The sequence below is a fragment of the Podarcis liolepis genome, assembly GCF_965112155.1.
Source record: "Podarcis liolepis genome assembly, chromosome: 16".
Classification (NCBI taxonomy): Eukaryota; Metazoa; Chordata; class Lepidosauria; order Squamata; family Lacertidae; genus Podarcis; species Podarcis liolepis.
In genome coordinates, this window is record NC_139567.1 from 39,162,421 (window position 1) to 39,184,651 (window position 22,231).

A 22,231-nucleotide genomic window follows, 5' to 3' on the forward strand; every position below is an offset into this window, starting at 1 on the left:
GCCCTTAACAAAAGCATGATACCAAAATGGATGTCAAAATATTTTAGAAGACGTGATTAAAATCAAATTGTATTGTTCATAGCTAATTGCTAATACCTATGTTAACTGAACTTTTCGTTTAGTAAGAAAATAAAAAATAGATAGTCCAGTTAAGGCAACAGGGCTGGGCGAACTCTTTGCCCAGTTGCAGCCAGTCAGAAGGAACCAGGAGCTCCCGCCTGCACTATGTGGCTGCATCTTGAATTTGGGGTAGAATAGACCGCTCCTCTTCCCTTTCTATAATCCCAAATTTTAATTTGCACCCGCATTAACAGCGCCACTGCATCTTTTTTGGTTTTGGTTTTTTGTTCACTGCGACAAACACAACTTATCTATTGCTTTGAAAGAATTTATACAGCACTTAATAGTTCAAAAACCTCCTTTTTGCAAAAAACAAAACTCAAAGCAAAACAGACACACACAAAAGCTGGGTTGCATTCAACTGAATTAGAGCAAAACCGGTTGGAATTAACAGAGTGAAGCTGCGGCATGTCCATTAATTTTCATAGGTATAATCTGAGCAGGACTAATGTAGGATACAACCCCCTGTGTGTCGTTTTAATGCATCTGGGTCCTACAGGGACCGGCTTCTGCTCATCCTCTTCACCCAGCATGCTTTTAAGCAGGGGTCTCATCCAGTCTCAGACTGTGCCGGATGTAAAAGAAGAATTGTTAGGGGGCTTCCAAGCCGCCACTATTGTCAGGCTGGATCCAAACCACATACAGTGGTACCTCGGGTTACATAGGCTTCAGGTTACATAAGCTTCAGGTTACAGACTCTGCTAACCCAGAAATAGTGCCTCAGGTTAAGAACTTTGCTTCAGGATAAGAACAGAAATCGTGCTCCGGCGGCGCGCCGGCAGCAGGAGGCCCCACTAGCTAAAGTGGTGCTTCAAGTTAAGAACAGTTTCAGGTTAAGAACGGACCTCCAGAACGAATTAAGTACTTAACCCAAGGTACCACTGTACTGGGAAAAATTGGATTATACAGTTAAAGCTGATTTGGAGCTTGTGCATAACTCACCTTTTAAAACATTGCAGACTTTTTACATTAAGTACAATGTCAAGAAGCAGTATTTGTTTATTACAAAATTAAAAAATTCCTTCCAGTAGCACCTTAAAGACCAACTAAGTTAGTTCTTGGTATGAGCTTCCGTGTGCATGCACACTTCTTCAGATAGTGTATCTGAAGTATCTGAAGAAGTGTGCATGCACACGAAAGCTCATACCAAGAACTAACTTAGTTGGTCTTTAAGGTGCTACTGGAAGGATTTTTTTTATTTTGACTATGGCAGACCAACACGGCTACCTATCTGTAATTGTTTATTACATTTACAGCCCACCTTTCCCCCAGAGAGCTCAAGGCCCATATGCTTCCGCTTCCTCCCCATTTTCCCCTCACAGCAAACCTGTGAGGTAAATTAGGCTGAGAATGAACAGCTAGGCCCGAGGTAACCCAGTGAGCGCTTTGGGGCTGAGTGGGGATTTGAACCCTGGTCTCCTAGGTCTCGGTTTAATGCTCTAACCACTGCACCACATGGTACCACAGGGAAATGCCTGATACAACATGGTATAACCTCAGTGCAAGCTTTGTACAAAAGCTAAACATTCAAGCCGTCTGGGAGCCCCGTTCCCCCCTCTCCCTCAGCAGTGTGCTCCTCCAGGAAGGGCCCCGTAAGCTCCTTAGCTGCTGACGCAAAAATATGTTACATGAACTCTAAGGAGCTTCAGAAACTGGCCGAGATTTCACACATGCATATAAGCCGTTCTTTAAAAAAACAAAAACCCACCTTTGGAGCAACTTTGCTAGACAGAGAGAGATAAGAGACTCGAGTACCACGCTAAGAAAACACACTTTTCCATTCGCTCACCTGTGTTTCCGGAGGTAAGTTTCTAATGTTTCTAACAGACAGCTGGAGTCGATTAAAACTACTTCATCTCTGCACTCCTGAGACATCAGCTCCCACACGTCCATCCAGCAACCCCTGCAGGGGAGGAGGGGAAAGCGGCGCGGGTTAAAGCAGAACGAAGCCGCCCCAAGTGTGGAGGGCTGGAGGCAACGGGAACACGCCGCGCCCGGAGCCCAGCTGCCGCCGGTTCCCTTTACCTGGCTGCTCCTTGGAAAGGTCCATAGTAGAAAGTGATCCTACACCTGCTCTCCTTCCTGTCGTCTTCACTACTTCTTTTATCTGCACCTAACTTCTCTGCACTCAGGGCGCTACCGTTCCCTTCGCTGCAGCACACAGTGTTAAGACAAGAATTTAGCGGCTACGTCAGTGGGCACAACAACTCTCCTGACCCTTAGGAGCACCATTCAAAGGGCTGCTACTGCTGAGCCTGAAAGCCCTAAATGGCTTCACCCCCCATCATCCAGCCCGGACACTGAGATCCAACTCCAAGGGCCTTCTACCATTTCCCTCACTGCAATATGTGATTTTAACTTGGTATTTTTACTCTGTGAACCACCCTGAGATGTTTTTATGAAGGGCATTATATAAATCTAATAAATAATAATAATAATAACCACCAGGGAGAGGGCCTTCTCAGTTGGGGCGCCTGTCCTGTGGAATGGCCTCCTAGCAGACACCTGAAGGCAGCCCTGTATAGCGAAGTTTTCAATATTTGATGTTTTATGTTTTTAATCTGTTCGAAACTGCCCTGAGTGGCTGGGGCAACCCAGCCAGATGAGCCTGGTATAAATAAAATAATAATAATAATTGTTGTTGTTAGTTTGCCCCAGCTCTTGGGGACTGGGGGAAAGCAAGGGAACCTCATTCATTTAAAAGCCCCAGATCGAATGGAATGATTTCCTTCCAACCCAGGAGCAAACCGTAAGATCTAATGCAGCCTTACACACTTGGTGCCTTGCAGATGTTTTGGAGGACAGCTGCCAATAGCCCCAGCCAGGACAACAGAGTTTGGGATTGCCAATCTCACCTGTCCCAGCCAGCACCAGGAACTGCAGTCTGAGAGCACCAGGTTGTGGGAGGCTGATCTAGCATCATAGCAGTATTTTGGGGTGGGGTGGGGAGACAAAAGCCCACACCCATTTGAATAAAAGATACTTTTGAAGCAGACCAAAGACCTACTTTTCCATGAGCCTGTTATTCGAGGTCTGCTGCAACAGCCTCGGCAGCTACGCTCTGTCTCCACTGTGCCAGGCCATATGCCTCAGAGTACCACTTGCTGGAAATCGCAACCAGGGAGGAGTGAGCTGATGCAGTCAAGTCCTGCTTTGGGCTTCCCGGAAGAGGCATCTGGTTGGCCACTATGGAGACAGGATGCAGGACCAAATGGGCCCCAGCAGGACTCTTCCCAAGGCTTTGCTCTGATTCAGCAGAGCTCTTTTTATACTCTCATTTCGGATGACTTGTAAGCAAAACAGCTCAAGTCAGGCTACCAGATTAGGCTTGTCTTTCTAGAGTCACATTTGCCGGGGGGGGCGCAGTTTCTACTTAGGTTTATAATGATTTATTAAATTCTACCCCACCCTGCCACCCAAAAGCTGGAAGGTGGGCCGTCTGGTGGGATGATCAATTAAATTTGTATTATTGCCCTCCATCCGTGGAGCGGTTCACAACATAAAGCTACAATATATTGAGACACACTGCTTTGCTTTTCATACCCGCGCTTTTAGGATGTCCCAGAACTATTCTGGGTACTTTAACAGAGCATCCGTGTATGGGCATGCTTCTTAAAATGTGTGTTAAACCTTGCACATTTCAGCTGCCCTGCTTCTTCCACCCTCCTTCCTTGCTGCCCTGCTTCCAGCAGCTTACAAAGCCCCTTGACTGGGAAAGTGCTACCCCTCCTGCTCGTGGAAGAGCCCCCTTTCTGGCTTCTGCTGCTTCTGAAGAACTTACCCCAAGGGCTTGGGTTTGTGCGTGTCCAAGGAGTGCAGCTGGCACCTCTTGTTCTTCTTACTTTTCGGAATCGCATCAATCATTTCATTTAACTTGGACCTTTAAAAAAAAATGCCACAGAGAGGTATAGAAGATATTGCAGATGCCCGCTGCATAATTAATTTACGGCTGAGCATTAGCATTAGTATTAGTATTAGGGACGCGGGTGGCACTGTGGGTTAAACCACAGAGCCTAGGACTTGCCGATCAGAAGGTCGGCGGTTCGAATCCCCGCGACGGGGTGAGCTCCCATTGCTCGGAGCCAGCTCCTGCCAATTCTATGATTCAGCCCTAAGCCAGCCCACAAACTAGTGACGGCCACACTGCCCCCTTCGGCGTACCCGTGCACGTAGAACAGCGTGTAGAGCTTCTTCGCATCCCTCATGCAGCTCGGAGTAACAGAGAGGACTCCCTTGGACCCGACGGTGAGGGGTTCGAGGGCAGGATTCCCCGACTCCACGAGCTGAGAGAAGAGGCGCTCCACGCTCCGGCGGCAGCCAACGCAGGGGACAAGCTGAGAGAGAGCACTCAAGACTTCGCGCGATGTCACCATCATGGCAATATTCAGGTCCTGCTGCTTGAGCATGCTGTGCCGCTAGGGAGAAAAAGAGAAATGAGCTTCTTCTTCTCCTCTCTTTTTGGAAAGGTCTGATTAAATTTATTCTGCTTCATTATTGCATTTATATTGTCCCACCTTTCCTCCAAGCAGCTCAGGGTGGCGTGCTTTGGTTCCTTCTGCATCTCCTTGTCATCCTCACAACAACCCAGTGAGGTAGGACAGGCTGAGAGGGAGTGACCGACCCCCAGGTCACCAAGTTGAGCTTCATGGTCAACAGGGGATTTTGAACCCTGGCCTGCCAGGACCCTCTGATACTAACCACTACACTGCAATGCAGAACTCTATACACTGAAGCTGCACTCTCTTCAAAAATGTATCTCCTTGGCTCCACAGTAAACAAAAGAGCACAGGTGTTTTTTGTTGTATCCTGCCTTTATTCAGTATATTGTTCTGCATTTAACTGACCTGTTTGTTTTTATCTTTTACTCCTGCCTCACAAACTGCTTTTTTTTTGTTCATTTGCATGCTAAAAACTCACTGCCATTAGCAAAAGGGTTTCAGAGAAGGGTGATCAGTTGAAACACCTTTTGTAAAGAGACATGGGCCCCCTCCACATGATACATTTAAAGCAGTATCATCTCACTTTAAACAGCTGTTGCTTCACCCAAAGGATTCTGGGGACTGTAGTTTGTTACAGGCACTGAGAGTTGTTAGGAGACCCCTAATTCCTGTCCGGACGACAGAGGACGAGACGGTTGGACAGTGTTCTCGAAGCTACAAACATGAGCCTGACCAAACTGTGGGAGGCAGTGGAAGACAGGAGTGCCTGGCGTGCTCTGGTCCATGGGGTCACGAAGAGTCGGACACGACTAAATGACTAAACAACAACAACAATTCCTGTCCTCTCGTGGAGCTACAATTCCTAGAGGGGTTTAACAAACAATCCCTCTCCCAATGGAACTATGGAAAATCCAAAAATTACCTCTATGCAGTGACTACATAAATAAGCCATGGCAATCAGCTTTAACGTCGAAATTATTGTTTAAGATCAAAAGCAGCAGGATATAGATGGAACAAATTTCTGAAAGTATGGCCTCTGCTTATACTGAGCAACTTTTAGCTCTCTAATATTCCATGCGGTTTTGATATGTTTCATGAGATTAAACTTATTTTTAAAAAATGTTAGAAACAAACATGCTGCTAAAGACAATTCAACGTTAAGTAAGAAAAATAAAGAATGGATAGGGTTTTTAAAAATATCAGCACAAGCTAAGATTTTTTTTACACCCCTGATTGTAACACAGTAAGTTTGCAATTGTGAAAGAAACATTTTTCTTTTCTTAATCTTTGTTTTGGTGTTGCGGTTATAACAATCGTAATCACAGTAGAAATGTTTTGTGGTTTTTTTCTGCTGCTGCGGTCAAAGCAACTAAACATGCCGTGGCATTTGTCCAACAAAGCAACAAAAAAACAAATGCACAATTTAAACAGAAATGAAACAATCTTAGAAGAGCAATCACGTTACTGGGAACGTTTTGGTGCTCGGCTTTCAAGATGCATGGCAGCAACCTACCTGGATGAACTGCTTTAACTGCGCCCCACTGTTCTGATGCCCATCAAGGTTAAGCACGTTATCAGGAAACTCCATCACCATCTGCAAGGAAAAAAGAAGACACGGGAGTGAGGCCTCCAGGTGTCGCACACCCAGCCAGATGCCACCAGAGGGGTGCAGGGGGGAAAAACCCAGAAAAAGTTGTAAGCAGTGTGAAAATGCCAAAACGTGAGAATGAAATGGAATAGTGCATTTAGCAATGATCTTGATTTTAAGCAAAAGTTATTTTCATGGTCCGACCATATATCGCAGCAGTCTTATCAGACTCAGGACCCACCTTTTAGCCAAACATGCATTTGGGGACCCATTTCCTAATATGTTACCATATACCTGGCTGGTGGTAGTGCTCTTGTTGATACCCATCTTGGACCATGCCATAACCTGTGGTAGATCCCAACTCACTAACTGAAGGGGTCTACTGCACTTCAAAGCACACCCAGCTTTCTCCTGGGCTGGATCTACACTGACCTGCTAAACGTTTTCTTTTAAAAAACATGTTCTATAATGCTTAATAGCCGTTTTCCATTGCCGGTGGCTCGCTGCTCTGCGGCGCCCTCTGATGTCACATTTTAACAATGCATTTTTAACATTATAAATGACACATGTGGATCTGTCCCTGGTCCCCACTTTCAAGAGATCCTTTAAACGCAGCTCCCCTCACTCGTAATCATTTTTACACCATGTCGAGAGATCTGCTGCACTGGACAGCATTTATGCTCCTAGGAAGGTAGGCAGCAGCCTTGCACAGCGTCAGCCCATTGGTCCATCTAGCTCAGGATGTTGTGCTGTCGGACCACAGCTTCCATCATCCCCAATCATTGGCTACACTGGCAAAGGATGATGGGAGGTGTAGTCCTACCCAAAGAACTCTGGTCTACACTGACTGGAGGCAGCTCTCCAGGGTTACAGACTGGGGACATTCTCAGCCTTGTCAACTCTGGGGACAGAAGGTGGGACCTTCTGCATGCAAAGCAGATGCTCTCCGATTGCGCTGCAACTTGTTCCTAACCAGGTTCAGTCCTCACGGTTCAGCATTAAGGACACTGGCATCTGTCTGTCTTGAAAGATAGTGGAGCGTGCCTGTGAGGGTGAAGTCAAACTGCTGGAGAATCACAGCAGCTGCTGTGGCTGTGGAGATCCGTCATGCTGTGTTTTTGCTGCATTTGTAGCACCAAAGCGACCTCTCTGGGGTGCAAGCCTGGGCACTATGTATGGAGGTCCTGGGCTGCCCAGATGATAAGACCCCCCCTTAGCCTTGCTGATGTGGTTCAAAGGGAAGCAAAGCAATATGTTTGACACACCTTGGCTGAAGGAGTTGCCAGAAGGAGGCATACAAAGTCCCATCCCACCGTCTTCAGGACTCTGCTCTCCATTTGTGGAGGGTTTACTCCTTAGCCTTTTCTTCTCCCAAAGATGTCCCATGAGGCAGCGGAGATTTAGGAGCAGAGTTTTTCATCTCCTAGATGGGCTACCTTCCCAGGTGGATGAGCCCCATCTGCCCCCCACTTCCCGCTATACCACATGCAGAAACTGCCTTCAGTCTTGACTGTTGGACCCACTATTGGTCTCATCCGCTCAATCAGCCAGAGCCTGTCTTCGCATGCAGGGGAAGTCCCTAACTCACCGAGGGTTTGAGACCCATCGGCTACTCTCATCTGGTTTAGCCAGCCAGTTAAACAGAAACAATGGAAACTGCCTTATACCAAGACAGACCATTGGTCCATCTAGCTCAGTACTGTCAGCACTGACTGGCAGTGGCTCTCCAGGGCTGCAGGAAGGGAGTCTTTTCTTAGCCCTACCTGGAGATGCTGGGGATTGAACCCAGAAGCTTTTGCATGCAAAGCAGGTGCTCTGCCCCCTAAGCTACAGTCCTTCTGCTTATCAAAGGGCTTGTGCAACTCCTAAGTAGTCAGCAGCCTCCAAACGCCACGCAAGAGTAAAGTGATCCAACGGCTTAATTACAGCAACAAAATTACAGAGCGGGAATCACGCACGTGTGACGGCTTAATGGTGGGGGAGAAGCCAATTCTCCCAAAGTGCCAATTTAGGAGCGCATTAATTAAAAACAAGTGACTCCAAGGTACAATGTTTTCTACTCCTGTAGCCTTGCGTGAGGAGGGTGGGGGGAACGGCTGGGAGCAAGGACTGCCCTGTGGATTTACACTAATTGGCACAGCGCTTTGTGACACTTCCGGATTTGATTCCTACTTGGTAAATCTACACCCAACAAGGGCTGGCAGGTCTGCCTTGTGAGGCAGGGAAACGGGCATCCCCTGAGAATCTCTCGCTTTTGAGCTCTTGGCAAACACAAGCTGGAAGAGTGTGCAGAAGCATCCTACTCCAGCAGTGAGTGTGTGAAGAAGGCTTCCGCATATCAGAAGTTTGGGCTACAGAAGTCCTGAAAAAAGAAGGTACAACTGTGTCTCCCTTTTCCAAGGACCCTCCACCCCCTTCTGCCTTAATTTGGATGGTAACACCGCCTGCGTTATGGATCTGGCACACTTTCATTTCCCCACCACCTTTCAAAGGAAACCCCCAGGAACTTCTGAACTGGGGTTGGGGGTGGCATTAATGAAAACACACATCCCAAAGCCGGTTCTGCACAGGTGGCTCTTGAGAACCAGAACTAGAGAACCAGAAAGAATCAAAGTGCTTTTTATTAAGGTGCATGTGGGGGTTCTTTTAGGGGGGGGGGGTTTCACCAAGTTAAGATCTAGCTTCAAGCTTGAGCACTTAAAAATAAAAAACCTGCAATTCAGTTAACACCCTTAACACGTTTCTCTTCAGTGGAATGTCTGGTGGCCCCTTTGAGGTGTAACAGGTGAAAGCAAAGCGGCCTGGCTTTTGTTATTTTCATTTTCCAAACAAAAATCACGATAGCCACGTTCAAAAATCTGACAGGCTGTCACATGGATGATGGGGCAAGCTTGTTTCCTGCTGCTCCAGAGGGGAGCACCCAAATGAATGGATTCAGATTGCTACAAAGGAGATTCCAATTCAAGCTTAGAAAGAACTTTTGGATGGTAAGAGCTGTTCAAAAGGGGAAGGGACTAACTCAGAAGATGGTGGGCTCCCGTTCACTGGAGGTTTTTAAAGAGAGGTTTGATGGTCACCTGTCAGGGATTAATCAGCTGTGATTCCTGCATTGCAAGGGGTCGGACTAGATGACCCTTGGTTCCCTTCCAACTATACAATTCTTTATTCTGTGCAACTATAGATAGTGTTAAACCAGCCTAGCTAAAAATGAGTTCTGTTTCGTTTTCTCTTCTCTGTGTACTTTGGCTCGGCAGTTGTTCAAAGAGGTCCAAAAGTTACCCTACGCAGACAGCATTCCATGTGCTTCGCAACTGTGGCATAACAGTGACAACTAGTTGGTGTCTGAGCTCCTGCCCTATGAAATATCACTTTTAATTACCACCCTGCACGGTTTCATGCCACTACAGCACATGCCCACATCCGAAACAGCCCTGCCTCAATTATTAGCATGCAAAAATATTCTTAGCATTTGTCCTTCTGGATTTCACAGCACCCCAAGTTATTTCGCTCAAAGTTCACACATCACAGTAAGCCGCAAACCATGGTTTACTGAGAAGAAGAAGAAGAAGAAGAAGAAGAAGAAGAAGAAGAAGAAGAAGAAGAAGAAGAGTTGTTTGGATTTGATATCCTGCCTTTCACTCCCTTTAAGGAGTCTCAAAGTGGCTAACATTCTCCTTTCCCTTCCTCCCCCACAACAAACACTCTGTGAGGTGAGTGGGGCTGAGAGACTTCAGAGAAGTGTGACTGGCCCAAGGTCACCCAGCAGCTGCATGTGGAGGAGCGGAGACGCGAACCCGGTTCCCCAGATTACGAGACTACCGCTCTTAACCACTACACCACACTGGCTCTCGAAGCAAAACTGCGGCCACTTCATCCTCCCCATTCACACTGGGACCCAATTTCCAACTTAGCAACCTGCCTGAACCAAGGGCTGTGGTTTGATCTGCTCTTAACAAACCATGATCTATAAGTAAAGGTTTGTTCTGCAATGTGGTTTCATGGGAGCAAAACCAAACCAATATCCCAGGTCCAAATTAGAAGGAGCAGCAGAGGCCCCTTGGGCACACACGCAGCAAACTGGACTAGAGTATCCTACTTTCATTGCCTTCTCCTCTCTGTGGTGCCACTGTCATCTGAAGTGCACTGGGTGGTTAACTGGGAGAAGAACCATTTCAGTAGTGGCACCTTGATGTTGGAACAACCTTCCAAAGGAGATCCCCCCCCCCCCCGGATGCCTACCTTGAGGGGATGGGAGATAAATTCGACCTGGTTTGAATCTAAATGAGACGCTACCTAATTTGCACCAACTCAGCTATCAACCACAACTTCCCACTTCACCAAATTTTGCAATGCAGTTCCCCAACCAAGTCATATGCACAAAAATGCATATAGTAGGTCAGCTGTACATTTTTAAAAGCACATATTAGTGAAATTAATGTACAAAAATACATTGTATTGGGGGGGGAAACGGCTTGCAAAAATGGGAATATTCAGCAAAGTTGCATACGAAGACATGTGCATTAGAAATTCAGATGCAAACGTTGAAGAATTTTCATAGTAATTTTCATGAAGATCTTAAAAAAAACAACCACCTCAAACTGATGTGGAATTCTGGAGAGCTGAATTTAAGACTGGAAGAAGAAGAAACTGAAATGGAGAGATTTGCTTCTCCCTATTTGGTTTCATTTTTCATCACAAAGTCAAAGACCATTTTATGTCCCCAAAGCTTCTCATCTAATCTGGTTTCTTAAAATAAAATAAATATATATATTGCTGTTTTTCTACTACTCTCTAGATTCACTGCTTGTGTGTTTATTGTATATCTGGCTTATGTGGAAAGCCACTCAGTGTTTGGAGGGCAAGGGGAAGAAATTCCCACAATGAATTTATGGTTTCGAGGTGTGCGAATTTATGGTGTGCGAGGAGCACACCTTACCAACCCCCAACTCCACCCCAGATCTTCGAAGCCAACCACAGAAAACCTTATCTTGCAAGTGGCAGCCTTGATCCTTCAGAAGGTCAGAGGTCACTGAGAAGAGAAGAATGACTCATGCTCCCAGAAGGCAAAGGAGTGAACTTTGGTCCAATCCAACATTCCCACTGCCTTATGAGCACAAACACAGACTCCTTTGATATTTGCAAGGATCTTTTCTGTCCTTTAAACTTTGCGGTTGGGGAACCTGTTACCACCAGCACCCAGATGTTGTTGGGGGTTCCCAACTCAGCCCCAGCCAATGTGGCTATGGGCCAGGAATGATGGGAGCTTTTCTAAAACATCTGCTTAACCCTTTCTTTAGCCCTATGCAACGTACAGTACAGAATTATTTAAAAGTAGGTGGGGACAGCTCTTCCAAACAGACAGTGTTAGAAACTCAGGTATATAAGCTAATTGCCAAATGCCACCTTAAACCTAGATAACAGTAGCCACAATGGAATGCCTAGGTGCCTTTTTTCCAACAATATTTATTTATTTCTTTATTTTATTACTATTATTATTATTATTGATTTCACTTCTATACTAGCTTCCCGTGCTATACTAGCGTTTCCGTGCGCTGCTCTGGTTCGCCAGAAGAGGCGTAGTCATGCTGGCCACATGACCCCGAAGCTGTCTGTGGAGAAACGCTGGCTCCCTCAGCCTATAGAGTGAGATGAGCGCGCAACCCGAGTCGTCCACGAATGGACCTAACAGTCAGGGGTACCTTTACCTTTGTTGTTGTTTAGTCGTGTCCGACTCTTCGTGACCCCATGGACCAGAGCACGCCTGTCTTCCACTGCCTCCTTTACCTTTACCCTGCTTTATATTTTAAAGAAAAAACCTCAAGCGGTTTAAAGGTAAAGGTAAAGGGACCCCTGACAGTTAGGTCCAGTCGCAAACGACTCTGGGGTTGCGGTGCTCATCTCGCTTTACTGGCCGAGGGAGCCGGTGTTTGTCCGCAGACAGTTTTTCCCGATCGTGTGGCCAGCATGACTAAGCTGCTTCTGGCGAACCAGAGCAGTGGTTTACAACACACCAACACATCAAATAATACAAATTCAAGCTTCAAGGAAAATATTTCAGATCCTTCTATAAGTGACTTTTGGCTTTCCCCATACTTATTTGCCTACTTAATTTACAGAGCTGACCCATAACAGAAGTGCTCTAGGAAGCCAGTGTTAGTGTCTGACCAGGACCTGGGAGATCAGGGTTCAAATCCCCTCAGTCATGAAGCTCACTGAGTGACCTAGGGCCAGTTAGAGCCTCTTAACCTACCTAACAGGGTTGACGCAGGGATTAACAGATGAGGAAGCCAAACCATGTACTGCTTGGAGGAAAAGGTGCGGTATAAATGCGATAAATAAGCTCTCCTGTTTACCTGCTTAAGAAAGCTGGAGGGGCCAGTTAGATGGAAATGTTGGTCGCCAACCTGGCATCTAGAGATCTCCATGTGGTCGCAATTGGACCTGCGCCAGTCGCAAAACGCACCTGGCCCCTGGCTAATTTCTAAGACTGCATAGAGGGTGCGTCATGAGGGAAGGGGACTAGCCCAGCACTACGGTAACCAATCACCACTATATCAAAGGAAAGGATATTCGCCTTGACACAGAAACTCATGCAAAGGGAAGAGGACACAGCTCAGCAGCAGAGCAGCCCCAAGTTCAAATCCTGGCATATCCAGGTTATCAGGTATTGGGAGAGCCTTCCAGATGTTGCTGAACTACAACTCCCATCAGTCCCAGCCAACATGCCCTACAGTCAGGGATTATGGGAGCTGCAGTCCAAAATACCTGGTGCGCGATGCTTCTGGTCTACATCGACTGGCACCAGCTCTCTCTCCCTCCCTGCCCACAATTCTAGCAGGCTTGCAAGCTGCTACTCACCTAGGGCACCCAAGCAGCACCTCCAGGTGACCAGGCAACAACGTTTTGCAACCTGGAGGAGAAGTGTGTTCCCCCCGCCACACACACATCCTGCTCTGCTCATGTTTCCAGTGGGCCACAAATCAATCCTGGCACGCGTTGACAACTACCAAATATATTTGGAATGTGGCAAATAGTATGGATTTGCACAGCTGCCACGGTCCAAGTCCAGGCAGCTGTGGGAAGGCTGCTTTGGTCAGGGAGAAGCTGGAGGCACAGAGGCAGCAGAACAAGAGGGAAGCTTTCACAGCCATCTTCTGAAGTGTCACATTCATCAGGGTGTCCCCAGCTTGGGGCTCAGTGGGTGTTTTAGACCAAGCTTTGAAGTCTCAAATGTAAGAGAGTTCTTAGATCAAGAGGCGGCTGTCAGTTCAGCAGGAACCAGGTAAAATGGTTCATCTCATACAAATCCTTCCACCAAAATGTAACAAGCCTCACCTGAGCTTGGGGCTACAGCAGACACCTAGCTGTAGCGCCGAGTCCCCAAATCTAAGGCCTGCAACTGGTGACCACATTGCAGGACACACAGTGACCCATTTCAGCACCTTTTGAGATGTTTGACATCTCAAAGAGTTATTAAAGTACAGTGAAATCCTAATAAAAAAAATCCTTCCAGTAGCACCTTAAAGACCAACTAAGTTAGTTCTTGGTATGAGCTTTCGTGTGCATGCACACTTCTTCAGATACACTGCATGCACACGAAAGCTCATACCAAGAACTAACTTAGTTGGTCTTTAAGGTGCTACTGGAAGGATTTTTTTTATTTTGACTATGGCAGACCAACACGGCTACCTATCTGTAAGTGAAATCCTAGCCATTTTTTGCTGGGAAGTTAAATATGCCACTGTGTCCAGTGTTAGAAATTCTGATATATAAGCTAGGTGCCAAAAGGCACTTTAAAACTAGGTTACGGTTGCCACAATGGAATGTTTATTTGCCCAGGGGTGGACTAGAGGACCCCCAGGGGTACCTTACAACGCTACAATTCTATGCTTCTATGGTCTCAACTACATTGCTTGACTGTAGCTTGCTCTTACAACAGTTCACTTGTCCCAGTATCCAAGATGGAGAAACACATACTGTGGAAACGGAAATGGCATTAACTATGGACTAAGGCTGAGGTTTTTCAACTGTGGTCGCCCAGAAATCTCCATGTAGTGGCAACTGGACCCATGCCAGTAGCAAAACACACTTGACGCCTGGCTAATTTCTAACACTGACTGTGTCTAATGGGGTCTTATGCCCTACCCAATTAAGGGTGTTTAGGATTGCAGCTTTGTAAGGCTGTATACAGTGGTACCTCTATTTATGAACGCTTCGGGTTATGAACGCTTCGGGTTACGAACTCCACTAACCCGGAAGTAGCTGCTCCTGGTTGCAAACTTTGCCCCAGGATGCGAACCAAAATCGCACGCCAGAGGTGCGTGCGCAGCGGGAGGCCCCATTAGCGAAAGCGTGCCTCAGGATTTCAGGTTTCAGCTTAAGAGCGGACCTCCAGAACGAATTAAGTTCGTAACCAGAAGTACCACTGTACATGCTATGTCTCTAAAGCCTGTTTGAAGACCGTTCTTTTCCTCAAATAATTAGGGGCACCATAGTTTGTTAAGGGCTGCTGGGCACTGTAACCCGGGGAGGGGTGCACTAGAATGCCCAGAATTCTTTGAGGGAAAGAATGTTAAAGGTGTAGCGTATACAGTGGTACCTCAGGTTACAGACGCTTCAGGTTACAGACTCCGCTAACCCAGAAATAGTGCTTCAGGTTAAGAACTTTGCTTCAGGATGAGAACAGAAATCATGCTTTGGCGGCGTGGCGGCAGCAGGAGGCCCCATTAGCTAAAGTGGTGCTTCAGGTTAAGAACAGTTTCAGGTTAAGAACAGATCTCCAGAACGAATTAAGTACTTAACCCGAGGTACCACTGTACATAGCCTTAGAGTAATCATCACTCCATTAAGCCTGGCTGCTGCGAGTGGATGAACTACCGGATCCAAACATATTATGACATAATCTGCATACGGGAAGAGGAAGGAAGCTCCCTGTGCAGAATGAGGCCCCAGTGAGGTCCAGGCTGCGGGCACATCTGCTTCTTATGGGGGGGGGGAGAGATGTGTATGAGGACACAGCTACAATCTCGCAGCAGTGGTGTAGAAGAGGGAATTTCAGCATGACACGCACAATGGCTTAAGAGGCATGAAAATTTGCTATTAAAAGGTGCCGCCCAGTTGTCCAGGTAAGACCAGGAAAGAGGACTCGGCTCAGAGAGTGCCAAAGGATAGTGGCATCATGGAGCAGAAGGCTATTAAGCCACAATGGCTTGGTGCTCTCTCCAGCATGCCAGGTCCAGAATAAAAGCTGCTGGGAATCACAGGTGGGAGAGTAGTGTTGTTCCACTCAGGTCCTGCGTGTGGTTATCTGGTTTGAACAGCATGCTGGACAAGACGGGCCATTGGCCTGACTCAGCAGGGCTCCTCCTACATTCTTAAACCACATCACCAGGGACCGCCATGGGATGCTGAGTTGTAATCTTAGAAGCTGCCCAGCAATTTCCTTTTCCTGGGTAACTTCCTCTTGATGGAGGTTCACCAAAATCAGAGCCTGAGCATCTTTTAGAAGCTTACAATTTTTTGGAAGCTGATTTCAGCTTACTCAAAAATCAAGACTCCCATAATCACAAGTAGTCTGTATTTGGCACTGAGAATATGGTGGGAGAGTTTGGTCTTTCCTAACCAAACCTCCCTCTGACAGTGGATAATCCAAGCGTCAGGCCCCAAGTGCCAGACACACGTCCATCTTTGGGATATCAAATCAAAGGCTGCAGAATAAGACAGACATTTCCTCTCTGGAGGTGGGAGCTCTAGTTTTTACTGTCATAGAATTTGGATCATCTCATACCACTTCCTCTCCCCCAAACTGTCCTGAAATGCATGCCAGGTCACTAAGCTCCTTACATAAATATGAGTAATATATCCAAAATGCTTCTTGCACCATTTCAAGAGCCAGTGCAGTGCAGAGGTTAGGACCTGCGGGGCCAAGGTTCAAATCTCTACTTGGCCATGAAGCTCACTGGACCACCTTGGGTTAGCTAACCCACCTCACAGGGTTATTGTGGGGGTTAAATGAGGAGAGAGGGAACTGTGCATGCCACCTCAAGCTCTTCGGAGAGAAAGGTGGGATACAAATGCAAAAAATAAGAGGAAGAGTAATGCTAGGAGGAAATCCTTTTCAGCTGTACGGTGCATTGTTGTTTTTTAAAGAACACCACACAATAGCTACACACACAAAACCTCAAGCCACACAGCTGCACGGAGCACGGCCACTGCAACCGAATCCTGGAAAGTTCACGAACTGATTTTGGGACGGAGATAGCCTGAGTGACAAGACAGCTAATAGGTCATGTAAGAAGCACAGAAACCTTTTCGCCTTTCAGGCGTCAGGCAAAACCACCAGAGGCCTCCCGCTTCTTTGCAGACACCTAGGTTCCAAAATGGCTACGACTATCTTCTGGTTAGGCCGTCTGTATGCGAGTGTGGCTCTCCCCCCCCCCTTTCCCCTGCATGCGCGTGTGTCAGAGACATGGTTAAGGGGGAAAGCGCACTGTGCACAATTGATGCAACAGTGTGTGCAGCAAAGCGCACCAATTACTGTCCTGGGAGGACTCCAAGGCGGGGCTGAGGCCTTTCTAGAGCCCGGGGAGGGCGGTGGAGTGGAGCGGGAGGGGGGTGCGAGAGAGAGAGAGAGCTCACTCGCCTAGGCATTGCAAAATACTGCCTCGGTATGTTGCAATTCCTCCGTGCACCCAGCGCACAGCCCAACTTGCCCAACCGCCGCTTACCGTCAGGGTGTCATCGATGTAGAGGGGGATCTGTCGCCTCTCGAAGGGGAATTCTTCCTCGCCGTCCCTGCAAACTGCCACCAGCCGCGCCATCTCTGCCGACGCCGCTACTCTTGCTTCTTCCTCCCAGCTCCTAGCCTGAAAACAGCCAAACCCCAGGCAAGTAAATGCAAGCTCTGGTTTCGCCACCGCACTTTCACCACAAGAGGGAAACTCAGCCTGCCTTGCCGCATTGGATGATTCGGCATGGGGAGATCCTCTGAATGAGAGTGCCCCCAATTAAATGCAAAGGCCGCTTGGGGCAGTGGGGCAGGGGGGCAGGGGGAGGAAGAAGAGGACACTTGACAGAGGTTTACCCTAGATTCACCCCCCCAAAAAAGGGGCTTCTGTTTTCTATCCTTACAGCCAGTGAACTGTTAGGTCTAGGAATTTCTGGAAAATCTAAGAGCTCATTAATACTGCTAAGCCAGAAAACGACACCAAAAGTGGGATATTGGAGTTTGCGGGGGGGGGGGTGTCACTGGGGGGACAAAAACATCAAAGTGTAGCTCAGAGAAAGAGTAGGTGTATTTACTCCCTTCTCCTGTTTTTATTAATTTTGGTATGGCATAATTTGTTTGTGATGTTGTATCCAGCCACTTTTTACTCAAGAGCACACCCACTGAAATTAATCAACCCAAGTTAGCATTGTCCATTATTTTCAATGGCTCAAAGCCAAGGAGGGCTTGCATTAGAAAAGCCTACAAAGCAGTGAACAACGTTAATGCTATTACAAAAGAAATATACAGCAAAAATGCAGTATGTACAATTGATCAATTAAAATATTATTATATTACACACACACACACACACACACACACACAGTGTATATTTCTGTAAAAATCACTGTATACCCCTCAAGATGCTTTGAGGAGTAAGCAGTATATAAATAGCTGAAATAAATAAATATATGTTGAATCCAACAAAATAAAGCTATTTAACGGAACCAAGTTAGTCATATCTCTTAAACCTTAAAACTTTTGCAATAGCATTGTGAGGCTTTATTTTTGTAATGAGCAAGGGATGCCCTTCTTCCACAAAGGTCCCAGCACAAGAAAACAGGCACCCATTATTTCAGTAACCTTCATTTTATCACTGGCTCGACTAGGAAAGAGGGAGCTTGCAGGCTCCCTGATGCTCTTCCACACTGCAGATCACCCTTAGTAACAGTAGTAAATAACAAAGGGCTGAATCGCAACACACAGAATGGCACCTTCCAAAAGGCTTGGCTGTTAAAAGCCAGAGCAGTGGACACACTAGGTACAAAGAGGAAGTTTATCAAAGAACAGTTAGCCTTCGTTTGCAAGTATGTTCCTAAAACTTATTTCCTGTGATGCTTATGGCTCCTAGCAAGGGAGCAGAGACCTCTTCCATCAGCCCAAATTCACTGAGCCAAAGGAGAACACAGGAAAAACCCTCAAATACCGTAATTTGAGGATTTGTATGACCACTGGCCAGGGAAGATGGGAGTTGTAGTCCAACAACAGCTGGGAACCCAAGTTTTAGAAACACTGATTTAGAGACATACTACCTCAAGACCAAGGGTTGCATAAAACTCAGTTTTACTGAGTTAGACCCATTTAAATTAACAAACCCTAGTTTGTTCTGTATGTTATCTGTGATGGGTCTACTCTGAGTAGGACTAGCTTTAGCTACAACCCCAAGAATGCATATGCTCCTTAGCCCTATGCCACCTTCAAAAATGATACAGTGAAATACTGTGACCAGGACTGCCACAATACAAAAAGTTGCCTTATACAGAGTCAGACTGAGGGCCCATCTAGCCCAGAACTGTACACTAACTAGCAGCAGTTTTCCAGCTAAGAAATATGCAGGTTTAAACTGCTCACCCAATGCAAGGAATAATTCCTCTTTACAAATAAATAGCCTGCCTCAGGTACACAGTCAAGCCCTTGTCACACATAGCATTTTAAAACCTACAATTAAAATCTACAAGAGGGTTCAAACCAACACCTAATGAAAACCTGTGCTATGCAAATGCCACATACAGATATGTTAATCAAGGCACCAGGATTGACTGAAGCTCCCACTCAAGCTTGCACAGGCGTTTCTGTGATACCAACCACTGCAGGCATGTAAATAAAAAAGGCGGAATCAGAAAAAGATGGGTGTTCTTTGGGGTGGGGCAGAATTGCTGCCATTCTACAGTTATCCACAAGCTTCATGCACATATAGACGTATGCACATCTATGCACCCATCCAACGTGCCAAATTTTAAAACGACGTCTCCTTCCCACCATCACATTTGAATAAATCCTCCTTATCTTCACCCTCATCCCGTCAAACCAACTGCGGGGGAGACTTCCCTTAATAAGGGAGAAAGAGTGGCGTTCATCCTATCAGCCAACTCCCTTTTCTGCTTTTCTGCCTCGGCCCCTTCAACCTCCTTAAAGCCACTTTCACCCACTCCCTCTGATGTCGATTTTTTTAAAAAAAATCTTTCCAAATGCAAACACCTCGGGGCAAGGACCTGTTGCTCTGCAGCTTGCAAACCGCCATGCACCCTGAAGACGTTAGAAGGAAATAATTAAAGCAACAACAAAAAAAGGTCTATCCTTCACGATCTCAAGGCTTAACCCCTAAAAGAGATTCTGGAGTACCTTTGGGGGGGGGGAGTAGAAAGGAAATAAATCTACAGGAAGAATTAATCCTGCCAAGAAGGGAATAAATGAGGAGGGGGCTAACTAAGGTGTAAGGGAGAGAAAAAATCAAATGCCCCCTCTCCAAATTTCCTTGACGGGCTCCACACCTATATGCAAATTTACCATGCCTCCCACCCCCAGCCCACTTTTGCTATTGGCTGAGGCTCTGCTGCCCCTGTCGCAGCCGAGACTGGCATGTGCGCACAAACCTCAAAAGGGACGGGCAGTTTTTTGGCCGGTCTCTCTTCCCTTCCTTCGCCCACCCCTTTCAGGAGCGCTGCTACAGCAGACCTCGGGCCTCCTCGTCCGGCTTTAGCTCCTCCTCCTCTCGCGAGAGGCAGGGAAAAAGGCCGGCCAGCCCTCCCTCCCTTCCTTCCCCACCCGCCGCCCCCAACCAACCGCTCGGCCTGACCCGCCCCCTCACTCCCTAACCCCGCCCACTTCCCCCCCCTCCGCCACCACCTTCCTCTCAGATTAACTGCTTGGCCGAGCTCCTCCTCCTCCTCCCCTCCCTACTTCAGCGCACGGCCGTTTCGCCCGCCCTTTGGCTCCGCCCACCATGGCTCTCTCTCGGCGTTGTATTATGTACGCTCCGCCCCTTTCCTCTCTCCCCACCCCGTATTTTAAATCCTTCCTCCGCCTCGCGCTCCTCGTCACGCAGCTGAGGGGAGGGGAGAGGACGGCGCGCTTCCCTCACCCCTAGAGAAAGAGAAACAGGGAAGGATCCGTCTGGCGGCTTCTCGCGCATGCGCGAGTAGAAAGAAAGGCGTTATGAGAGAGAGAGAGACGGGGGGAGGGAGGGGGGAAGGAGGGAGAAAACATAGATCTATATCAAGAAGCCCATCCCTCTTCCTCCTCCTCCGCTTGTCACAAATAGCCTCCGCTGAGAACGCCGGGAGAAGGAGGTGAAAGGCCACGTGATCAATAAACGGCTCCCTCCGCCTGGCGAAATAGTTCGCGCGCGGGGAAAAGGAGAGCCATTTTGCCCTCAGTTCGCCCCCAAAACCTCCAAACGTGACGAGGGCCCAGTTTTTGCTTTTTCCACTCCACAGAAGCCAGTCAGTAAAAACTCACTCTCAAAACCCAATACAGTAAAGGTTTCTGTCATGGTTTTAGTCTGTCCCCTCAGCCTCACCTACCTGGCCGGGTTGTTGTGCAAGGAAAAAATGGTGGAGGGGAGAACCATGTACACCACCGTGGAGAAATAATAATAATAATAATAATAATAATAATAATAATAATAATAATAATAATAATAATAATAATATAGTGTGGTGAAATAGGACTAGGAAGACCTGGGTTCAAATGGCCACCCTGAGGAGGATGAGTCAGCTTAGAGTGCTTTACAGGGTTTTTGGGAGGCCGAAATGGTTCGGCCATTAAGCTCACGGGTGACGGGTGTTGCCACTCACAATCTCTCAGGCTGACCTATTGCGCAGGGTTGTGCAAGAGGACAAAAATGGTTTGAAGTCGAACTCGGCAGCAGGAAGCTCTTTGGCTGATGGTGGCCTTGAGCCAGCCGCTCTCAGACCAGCCCGCCTTGCAAGGCTGTGACGATGGAACCCAGACCCAAAGCTCACTGAGGAACCTATTACGCCAGTCTCCCTTGGATTACAGGGTTGTGGAAACGAAAATGGTGTAAATCCCTGCTCGGCCCACAAAGCTATCTGGGCAGCTGCAGCTCTCAGCCTAACCTCCCTTGCGAGGATGCTGTGAGGGCAAAATGCTTTGAAGCCCCACATAATATAAATCAGGGATGGGGAATCCATGGCCCTCCAGGTTGTGGACTACAACACCCATCATCCCTGGCCATTGACTATGCCGTACTTGGTGCCTGCAACTCACAGGGCCTCTTCCACAGACCTCAAAGCAAAGGGTGGCGGAATAATCATCCTGTGGTAATAATAATAATAATAATAATAATAATAATAATAATAATAATAATATTTATTCCCCGCCCATCTGGTTGGGTTTCCCAGCATTTAAAAAAGGGATGAAACTTTTTCTCTTTCAAAACCTGCAGCATAATAAGCTTTTGTGCATGGGAAGCAGAGAACACTAAGGAGCTGATCAGGCTCGCGTGAGAGAAAAAAGGGTGTTTAAAGAGCAATCATGTCAACTAACCAGATAATCTCTGCCTTCCACAGAGAACTTGGACAGCAGCGCCAAAGATGCCAACTGGACATTCAACGAGGGCCCTCCAGTGTCCTGAGAAAGTATCGTAGCAGCTCAGCGGTATAGTGGTACCTCGGGTTAAGTACTTAATTCGTTCTGGAGGTCCATTCTTAACCTGAAACTCTTCTTAACCTGAAGCACCACTTTAGCTAATGGGGCTTCCTGCTGCCGCTGCATCACCAGAGCACGATTTCTGTTCTCATCCTGAAGCAAAGTTCTTAACCCGAGGTAATATTTCTGGGTTAGCGGAGTCTGTAACCTGAAGCGTATGTAACCTGAAGCGTATGTAACCCGAGGTATCACTGTACAGCATCTGCTCAGCATGCAAAATGGCCCAGGTTCAATCCCCAGGTAGGTATGGGAATGCCCCCACCTCTGAAATACCACAGTAAGGCACAGGATCTACGTGTACATAGAACTGGATTGTCCTGCACATTGCTGCATTTACCTGGCCATTGGCTCATAGGTTCCTGCTGTGAT

General features: G+C 47.2%; 2 protein-coding genes across 13 annotated transcripts in view; one reads left to right on the forward strand and one right to left on the reverse strand.

Moving 5' to 3' along the window:
• The window catches only part of GGNBP2 (gametogenetin binding protein 2), a 31,522-nt gene extending 11,106 nt beyond the window's left edge, over positions 1-20,416 (reverse strand). For 2 of the 12 annotated variants that reach the window (XM_083479875.1, XM_083479870.1), the window contains exons 1-7: positions 20,274-20,416; positions 16,875-17,012; positions 6,073-6,153; positions 4,282-4,535; positions 3,902-4,000; positions 2,146-2,271; positions 1,910-2,023 (exon numbers count right to left, since the gene is read on the reverse strand). In XM_083479875.1, the coding sequence (XP_083336001.1) occupies positions 1,910-2,023; positions 2,146-2,271; positions 3,902-4,000; positions 4,282-4,535; positions 6,073-6,153; positions 16,875-17,012; positions 20,274-20,324 (863 nt within the window). In that variant the 5' untranslated portion in view covers positions 20,325-20,416. Of the gene's footprint in view, positions 1-1,909; positions 2,024-2,145; positions 2,272-3,901; positions 4,001-4,281; positions 4,536-6,072; positions 6,154-16,874; positions 17,013-19,785; positions 19,991-20,038 lie in introns of those variants that run through there. The other 10 variants (XM_083479876.1, XM_083479874.1, XM_083479881.1 and 7 more) reach the window with 8 other exon arrangements.
• A 1,094-nt stretch (positions 20,417-21,510) lies between these two features.
• The window catches only part of MYO19 (myosin XIX), a 39,771-nt gene continuing 39,050 nt past the window's right edge, over positions 21,511-22,231 (forward strand). The window contains exon 1 of the mRNA XM_083479817.1: positions 21,511-22,102. The gene's annotated coding sequence lies outside the window, so the exon portion shown is untranslated. The remainder of the gene's footprint in view (positions 22,103-22,231) is intronic.